Below are 10,066 nucleotides of genomic sequence, written 5' to 3'. Positions count from 1 at the left end.
CTTAGAGACGCAAACGAGGCGTTGCGGAAGAAGAACACTGAACTAGAGGCGACAGTCAATAAGATAAATAAGGAAATGGCAGAGCTCAAGAGAATGATGGCGGCACAGTTACAGCGACTGCAGGCACAGCAGCAGCAGCAGTTATCGCCACCACCACAGCAAATGGCAATGACCGAGGATGAACCAGAAGTAGAGGTGAACCCGAGGGAAGCGAACGGGGCAGAAGCGGCTCCGGCACCCAAGAGAAGGGCAATTGAAAATCTCAAAGAGCGTAGACTCAGCGATAGGGTCGACAACCTTGAAGATAGGCTCGACCGCATTGAAGAGTATATTCGCACGACGTTCACCAGGACAATCACCGACCGTTTCATAGCAATTGAACAGACATGCCAGCAGTTGGCTACGACAGTGCAGAATTTGGCGACGCAAATGGCTAACTTTCAGCAAACATGGATAGGGCATCAACCACCGCAACCACAACAGCAGTGAAAGGCCTCCTCGTCTGGCATTGGAACTGCAACGGTTTTGCTGGGAAGAAGCCTGTACTCCAACAACACTTACAACAAGTATCAAGAAAGCCAGATGTCATCATGTTGCAAGAGACCCGCATTGAAGAGGTCAAGCTCTCGGGTTACCGGTCCCACGCTAGCCCGCCAAGCCTCCGGGCGGTGGCTGGCAGTAGTGGCAGAGGAGTTTGCACCTTGGTGAAGAAAAACCTCACGTACGTCGAGCACGAGTTGTTGGGCAATAGCACAATTGAGCACACCATGGTAGAAGTGCTTACGGGGAAAAAGAAGAAGGAAAGCACTTTTCTGGTAAACTTGTACAGTAGCCCGTCACACGGAAAGCAGAAATTCAAAGTACTGTTACACAAGGCATGCAACGTCGCGGGGCCCGACAGCAGGCTAGTAATCTGCGGGGACTTTAACGCGCCCAATCAAGCCTGGGGTTACCACAAAACATTGGCAAAGGGCAGGGACTTAATGCAAGATGCTACTGACTTGGGTCTAAATCTAATAACCGACCCAGCATACCCTACCAGAATCGGCAACTCGATCACCCGAGACACAACGCCCGATCTCACTTTCGTCAGGGGTAACGGCAGCGGTACGGGGGACTTTGAATGGCGAAACACGGGGCACGAGTTGGGCAGTGACCACTACATTGTGGAGGTCACTGTCCCGCTCGGTGGCGACGAAGAAGTCGGCAGAAGCTTTCGGAAACATCGACTTACGGATTGGGAAGCCTTTCGGAGGTTGTTACCCGAGGAGAAGACCGAAATTACAGACATTGAGGAGTGGTCGACCGAGATTGTAAAGAAGGCAGAAGAGGCCACCAAGGAAGTCGAGACGGACGAGCGTATCGGAAGGGTCGACAGCCGCCTGGCTCACCTCATCGCAGCCAAGCAGTCCATCCTGGCGAGATGGAAGACGCAGCGGACAAACAGAAGGCTATGCAAGAAGGTCGCCGAACTCAACGGAGAGATCGAGTCCCATAGCAGGGTGCTTTGCACTCAGCAGTGGAATGAGGCTTGTAACGCGGCGGACGGCCAGATGCACTGCGGCAAGACGTGGAGTATGCTGAGACATCTTTTGGATGAGACCTCGACCAAGACGCACCAGCACAACAACGTGGCCAAGATCGTCCACAGGGCGCTGACCGAGCACGGGGAAGATGGGGTGAAGAAACGCCTTGACGATAAGTACCTGCCGGTCACTCCCACAGAGACGCACCCGGACTACCAAGGCGAAGCAAACGAGTGGCTAGATCGAGACATTGAAGTATGGGAAGTGACGGTTGCTCTGCACGATCTCAACAGCAAATCCGCCGCTGGTCCCGACCGGGTTACAAATAGAGCGCTGAAAAATCTTAATGAAGCGGTCATCGAGAACCTCACGGCATACTTCAACAAATGCTGGCGAGCCGGGTCACTGCCCCGGCAATGGAAAGCTGCCAAGACCATCTTGATTCCCAAAACGGGCAAGCCACCCAACATTGAGAACCTCCGGCCGATCTCGCTTACATCCTGTGTGGGCAAAGCGTTGGAGCATGTTCTCATGAACAGGTGGCAGAGGTACCTGGAAGATTCGGGGCTCTACCCAAACACTGTCATCGGTTTCCGAAACAAGCTCGGAACTCAGAATGCCATGATACAACTAAAAAATGAAATCCTCGATGACACTACCAACACGCAAGACAACAGAGCCATCTTGGGTTTAGACCTGCAGAGTGCTTTCGACAAAGTGAGGCACTCTGCAATCCTGGCCCAGGTGTCGCGGCTAAACATGGGCAACAGAACCTATGCGTACATCAAAGATTTCTTGACGGGGCGGACCGCCGAGATCAACGCCGGGGACCTGCGGCTCAATGAGAAGAAGCTCGGCAGTGTCGGGACCCCCCAGGGCTCGGTCATCTCGCCATTACTTTTCAACCTTGTAATGATTGAGGTGGCCGAGCGGCTCTCGCGAGTCACGGGGGTCCGACACACCATCTATGCCGATGACATAACGCTATGGGTCCCAGGTGGAAGCGACGGACACATCGAGGGTGCATTGCAAGAGGCGGTTGATGCTATCGAGGAGCAGCTGGACGGGTCCGGGCTCGTCTGCTCCCCAAGCAAGTCCGAGCTGTTGGTGATTCCACCGAAAGGGGCAGCTAGGAAGGCGAAAGGCAACGATCCTGTGAGAGAGCAAGAGAAAATCAAGATCAGGACGAGCGGCGGTCAGACTATCCCGGAGGTAGAGAAGATCCGAGTGCTGGGTATGCTGATTGAACGCAAACGAGTGAACGGCGAGACGGTGAACCGTCTCGCGGCCAAAGTCACCACGGCAATTCGGCTCATAAAGAGGGTGTCAAACAGAAAAGCGGGCATGAAGGAAGAAAGCCTCACCCGGCTAGTGCAATCCTTCGCTATAAGTCACATTACGTACGTTGCTGCTTTCCACAACTGGAGGCAATGCGAGCGTACTAAGATCAACGCCCTCATACGCAAAGCGTACAAGGCAGCACTCGGACTTCTCGACTGCACAAGCACCGAAAAGTTCCTGGCCCTGGGAGTGCATAACACCTTGGAAGAAATCGCCGAGGCGCAGAGGACCGCCCAGCTCGTGCGGCTATCGGAAACAAGAACGGGCAGGCAAGTGCTGCGTGACCTAGGCCTGGAGCCAAAGGAAGGGGGACCCGAGAATACAGACGTGCATGTACCAGAAGCAATTAGCAGACGGTTGCGGGTATGTCCTGTGCCAAGAAATATGAACCCCGAGTTCAACAAGGAGCGGCGGGCGGCGAGGGCCAAGGCGCTCATCGATCTCCATGCCAAAGACAGGGGTGCTGTGTTTGTGGATGCGGCAGAGTATCCAGACGGCAGAAGAGCATTCACCGCAGCAGTTGTAGGGGCAGCGACCGGTGCTACACGGACGGCGGCGAGTGTGCGGACTCGAGCGGCGCATCGAGCAGAAGAAGTGGCCATTGCCCTAGCCATCGCCGACCCCGAGTGCACGACTGTGCTCTGTGATTCTAGGACGGCAGTGAAAAACTACGCCAGAGGAAGAGTGTGTGGTGAAGCCGCACGTGTGTTGCGTGCGGTCGATCTCGCGAGTGAAAGTAGGTGTGTTGTGATTAAGTGGTTTCCGGCGCACATGGGCTGTGATGTCTCGGATCGCGGCAACGAAAACCACAACGAGACGGCGAACGCGGCGGCGCGAGGACTAACCAACCGTGCCGCTGCTACTGCGGTCGACCCGACGTGGTGGTGGGAAACCAAGGACAGGATGACCTCTTACAATGAAATCGTGAAGTGGTACAGACTAGATAGAAGGACTATGCCACCACCTCATCCGGGCTTGACCCGTGAGGAAGCAGTAATATATCGACAACTACAGACAGGGTCGTTACTCACCCCGGTTCTGCTGAAGCACATATGTCCGAGTGTTTATGTAAGTGACCTTTGCTGTGTGTGCCGAAAGGAGAGAGCCACTGCGGCTCACATCCTTTGGGACTGTGCCAAGACCCCGCAGCAAGCTGCAACGATGACAACGATCCCACCGCTTCTCGAGGCCGCAATGCGTTGCTACGATCAAGAAGTCCAAGCCCAGGCCGTCCAGCAGATCTCGGCGGCCCTCGAAAGGCAACGACCGAGCGAAACCGGAGGGAGGCTGCCACCCCAAAACAGGGGCAGGCGCAGTCGACCAAAGGGAGTAGTGAGGCCGCGGCCGGAGTAGAGGCGCCAACAGCCGGGAAGACGTCATGGCCGCGTCACGGTGACGCCTTCCTTACATGGGAGGGCTAATCGTTCTGCAGGCATTTTCAATAAAGTTGCTTCGCTCGCTCGCCGCACGGGCTATCACATTCAGATAAGCAGACTGTTTCACCCTAACCTCGCTAGCCCAGAATAATCTTCTGTGATCTACAATGTTCTGGATTTGAATCGACGGTTACAGAAACACTTGCACCCAAAGATAAAAGCCTGCAGAGCAGAGGCCGTGGCATTCGATTCGACGACACTCGCCTGCGCAAGTCACTCTGTTGACCGCTGCTTCGCCGCCTCTGTATTCTTTTCAGTTGTTAGGGGAGCACAAGTTCGCTCCAATAAACTTATTTTCCTTGAAGACAACCGCATCGTCTTTGACTCCGTGACATATATATATATATATATATATATATATATATATATATATATATATATATATATATATATATATATATATATATATATATATATATATATATATATTTATATATATATATATTTATATATATTATATTATATATTATATTATATATATTATATATTTATATATATATATATATATATATATATATATATATTTTTTTTTTCACCACTTTCTTTTCGAATAAAAAAATTCTTCATCTCTTTCTATGACCCACCACAACCTCCCCTTTGCTTTCCGAGGTTTTCTTGACTGCCAACCCTTATTTTCTATATATATATATATATATATATATATATATATATATATATATATATATATATCGCAAAATGGGAAATGAGGGGCTCAGTGACTGCCAGACAGAATAAGGGTTGGCAGTCAAGAAAACCCCGGAAAGCAAAGGGGAACATGCGTTAGGTCATACAAATATATATATATATATATCGCAAAATGGGAAATGAGGGGCTCAGTGACTGCCAGACAGAATAAGGGTTGGCAGTCAAGAAAACCCCGGAAAGCAAAGGGGAACATGCGTTAGGTCATACAAAGATATGAAGAATTTTCTGGGTCAGAAACAAAGTGGTGAAAAAATGCCCGCCGGGTGGGATCCGAACCCACGACCTCCAGAATACCGGTCTGCTGCGATAACAACTACGCTACCGGCGGGGCGATTTTCCCCTCCACTTTCTGGGGTATTTATGTTAAGGAATTTTTGTTTCCTGTGCTTGGGGGTGGTAGCCAGCGCCACTCGGACTACTCGGGGTGAAGGGGACCTTCTTTTTTTAACCCCGGGGCCGTGAATCGAGTGTCTACTACATGTCGAGAGTGGTCGACCAGCGTTGAACCCTCTTAAGCTACCTTTGGCACCAAGCCTGCCAGAACAGAGGCCCTTGCTATGCATGTAGCGAATCAGAAATGGGAAATGAGGGGCTCGGTGAATTAAGACAGAATAAGGGTTGGCAGTCAAGAAAACCTCAGAAAGCAAAGGGGGGAATGCGGTAGGTCATAGAAACAGATGAAGATTTTTTTGAGTCAGAAAGAAAGTGGTGAAAAAATGCCCGCCGGGTGGGATCCGAACCCACGAACTCCAGAATACCGGTCTGGTTCGATGACCACTACGCTACCGGCGGGGCTGTTTCCCCACCACTTTCTCGGGTAGCCAGCGCCACTCGGACAACTCGGGGAGAAGGGGACCTTCTTTTTAAAGGAGCCATGAAGAGAAAACAAAAGTTTGTTTTATTCGAAAAATTAGGTGTTTCATAGTACCACAAGCGCTTTCTCGGAAGCAAATGATGCTTTATTCACTGAGAAATAAGGCAATTTAAGCCAAAATTTTAAATCTCCCGCTAAAATTGCACATTTGGTGACGTTAACAATGGCGTCATACGAGCCGGTCCATGAAACAGATACTTAGTATGTCGACTCCATATAGCACCCTCACGCGGGAGTCAGACAGGAACCGAAACTCGTGCCGAAACCGAGACGGCGGCCATTTTAAAAATACTAGTAAAACCTAGTGCACCCGCAGCCCTAGTCATGGAATCGCCTGATCCGGAGAACAAAACTCTCGCCGAGGAGCTAGGGCTTGCATTTAACAACCTCACACCACCTGAATGCTCAATGCTTCTAAGTGCACGAGCGGCAGGAGTTGTGGGATACGCGGTGGACGGGAAAGCGACCATTCCGCGATAGCCACAACAGACGAACGCCCTGCCGTCGGCACCGCTGCCTCGTCAGCCCCGTCGCGACGGACGAATACAGACTGGTACGTATGTGCCGTATTTTTATTACGGTTAATAATAGTTCAATTTCAGTAGCAGTATCGCTTATGCCAATTGGCCGGTGTCGTGTATGGAAAGCCGTTCGCGCGAGCTCTCTGCTCCGACCAGAAAGATACGAGCGTCAATGCGCGGTGTGTGCGGCATTTTTCCCCCAAGGTCAGAGCGCTTTGACGGCGATTTGAGGAAGTCGGCGACGAGCGCCAGCATGTCCCAGGAGTGAGCTAACGTAAGGGTCCCTGCCGTAATCACTTCGTCGGAAATGAAGCGAGCACACTCGTACTTCCTTTAGCTCCCTTTCTCCTCCGTTTGCTAAGTTCACAAAACGTAGCCACTTGCTTCGCCGCGGTTCGTCGTTTGGCAGCACATGAAAGGAGATCTCTTCACCGGCGGGGATTTCGCACTCCCTCGACGATTTGCCCGTACTACATGGGCATTTCAAAACGCAGCAACGAAATTTCATTGTAAAGTACTCGAACAAACTGAAGTTTTCAGTGGTTGTAAACTAGAAACGAGCTCGTAACGACAGCAGCAAGCCAACACCATTCGAAACTTATGCGACGACTGGCACAATCTCGTCGCTTCTTGCTGTTCCTTACTCCCCTCGTTTCTATTTTTACCTTTGCTGGTTGGCGATATGACGGCCAACCTCCTGTCAAGGGATCAAGATATCAAGCAAGGTTGCGGCTGTACGTGCTGGAACGGTTCGTTCGCCCCGAAGAGCCTCGAACCCGAAAATTCGTCTGCGCGACGGCGAGATGTCGAGCTCGGCCGGCGGTAGTTTCGTACGCATTGGCGCACACGCTTGCGTGTTCGTTCATAACTTCAACCGTTTACTCCTCCGTTCTTTGTCATAAAAAGAATGTGCAGTATGTTTCACGGGCATATAGCTCGCTATGCAAACTGTAAGCCCTGCCTAACATGCGTTTGCTTTTGCCGGCCTCCGCCAATCGCAGAGCATTCTCGAGTGACATCATAGGTTCTGTTGCGGAAAATGAGCTGGTGGGTCGCATGGTCATTTCCTTTTTTCCTAATTATGTAGCTTATTTGAGCGAAGTTTGCGTTATAAGTGGTGTCGTTATGGTTCTAACGAGGCAACCTTTCGAATGAACCAAACTTGTGTTTTCTCTTCATGGTTCCTTTAACCCCCTGTTCGTGACTCGAGTGTCTACGACATGTCGAGAGTGGTCGACCAGCGTTGAACCCTCTTAAGCTACCTTTGGCACCAAGAATGCCAGAACAGAGGCCCTCGCTATGCATGTAGCGAATCAGAAATGGGAAATGAGGGGCTCGGTGAATTAAGACAGAATATGGGTTGACAGTCAAGAAAACCTCAGAAAGCAAAGGGCAAATGCGGTAGGTAATACATACATACATACATACATACATACATACATGCATACATACATACATACATACATGCATACATACATACATACATACATACATACATACATACATACATACATACATACATACATACATACATACATACATACATACATACATACATACATACATACATACATACATGCATGCATGCATGCATGCATGCATCTATGCATGCATACATACATACATACATACATACATACATACATACATACATACATACATACATACATACATACATACATACATACATACATACATACATACATACATACATACATACATACATACATACATAACCTAGGCCGCACGTTATCGCTTTTGTCGAATTCGTGCTCTGACCGCTACGTTCCAGAGCGCGAGCATCAAACGCCCACCTTGAGCGGGGACAAGCAGACCATCGCCACTTCATTGTTTTTCCTGTTCCGATGGTGCCGAATGCCCGCCGTAAACACTGATTATGGCGACCCTCGCTCCGCTTCCCGCAATCCCGGACGTTCTTCCCTGTAGCTCCACTCCTGCAGCAGCGAGGCTGCAGCCCGTGGGGGGCGTGTAACTCCTACTTACGAACCTCGTGGACTGGCCCCATGCTTTGCGACACAAATTGGTTCCAAGCAAGCGCGGCAAGGATTTGTTCCGGGTTCATCCCTTCCAAGTGTCGCCGACAGACGACGGTGCGCTCTAAGCGGATTGCCTTCCCCTCGGACACAGTTCACTGGCACGCTAACTTGGCGCTTTACCTTCGACACCTCCTCATTCGCTCTTCCTTCCCTCAGCGACAGCTGGCTTTCCAAGAAATGCTCTTCAGACGGAAAAATTTCTCCGTCCTCATCTTTTAGTAGAGAATGCTCGTTTTTTATTGCGCTCTTTTGCCACAGGGCATCAAAGGAATGGAAAGATAAAAAAAAGGGAAGTGACGGGATGCAAGCGGCTTCATGCACTACAGAATACAGAATGCACTTATCACGACCATAAGGTAGCCCTCGGGGATATTATTAAGGGACACTGAAGTGTACAAGAAAGATGGCCTATATAGCGGTAGACTAGAATGTCGTGAACGGAAATATAGCTCTTTTAGTAACAGTATAGTTGCTAATTAACGCAGCAAGTGCCAAAAAATGTGAAAACCGGCATCGCCTCCACAAAACACTTTTCGCCGCTACATTTTGTCATGCTACAAATATATAACAGTAAAGTGCGGGATTCGTGGAGCTTGCAGAAGCGCGTTTGTAAAATAAATAGTTATGGAAACTTGCTGGTCATGTTCTTGTCAAAAGACAGAAATCTCTAATAAACTCATACTTCTGGCGAACTTTAACACAGGACGAAGAAGGAAAAGACGAAACACACGCTAGACTTCAACTTGGTTTATGCAAAATGAAACAAAAAAACACGCATATATGTACATGATTCGAAAAAAACCAAACAAGCACATGATTCCGTGGGAATGCAGCTAAATACCCCAGGAGAACACGTTGTCAATCTCACCATCAGGTTTTAAGAAGGCACTCCACGCTTATCTTCAATTGGGTGTTTTTACGAACACGGAACATTTTGGCGCCTTTGAATACTGCTGCTCTGTGGTCAACACGCTTGTTACGGCCATTAAATACCGAAAGCAACTAAAGGCTGAGAAACCGCATTATTTTAAAAATTTATAAATAAATGTGTATGAGGAACGACAACTACTGTATTTTGATTGATTGTGACGTTTAACGCACCGAAGCTACACAGGCAATGAGGCGCGCTGTAGTGGAGGGCTCCTGTTTAATTTTGACCACCTGGGGATCTTCAACATGCCCCTAAATCTCGAACACACCGGCGTTCTCACTTTTCGCCTCCATCAGAAAAGCGGTCGTCGCGGCCGGGAATCTAACCCGCGTCCTTGGGCTTAGCAGCACAACGCCATAGCCACTGGGCCATGGCGGCGGATCAATTTCTTTAACTTCGGTATTTCATTTGCGCGTGTGTGTGAGGGGGGGAGTGTAACTGTATATTTGAGCAAATAAAATCCTGTGTGGAAATTTTATACTTGATTGACTTTACCGAGAATGTATGCACTCTAGTGACCGCCCTTTTTATTGTCATGAGGATAGTTTCGTGGGTCATTTTGGTGGGACACTCCGTCCAATCCCTGAATTTGTGTTTCATATCTTCAATTTCAACGTCGAACGAAGCAAGCCTCTCGTCGTCACGTTAAATAAAACACAGTGCCTTATTTCCCAC

At 49.4% G+C, this 10,066-nt stretch overlaps 1 protein-coding gene across 1 annotated transcript; it reads left to right on the top strand.

The window, feature by feature from the left end:
• The first annotated feature begins 2,057 nt into the window (after positions 1-2,057).
• Positions 2,058-4,320, top strand: LOC144146042 (uncharacterized). The gene has a single exon (XM_077677964.1). The coding sequence runs from the start codon at positions 2,058-2,060 to the stop codon at positions 4,218-4,220; it is 2,163 nt and encodes a 720-aa protein (XP_077534090.1). The 3' UTR covers positions 4,221-4,320.
• The last annotated feature ends 5,746 nt before the right edge of the window (positions 4,321-10,066 follow it).

This window comes from Haemaphysalis longicornis, unplaced genomic scaffold, assembly GCF_048455015.1.
Source record: "Haemaphysalis longicornis isolate Haplotype H1 unplaced genomic scaffold, Haemaphysalis longicornis Haplotype H1 scaffold_7, whole genome shotgun sequence".
NCBI classification, from domain to species: Eukaryota; Metazoa; Arthropoda; class Arachnida; order Ixodida; family Ixodidae; genus Haemaphysalis; species Haemaphysalis longicornis.
This window is presented reverse-complemented; position numbering and strand designations above follow the sequence as displayed.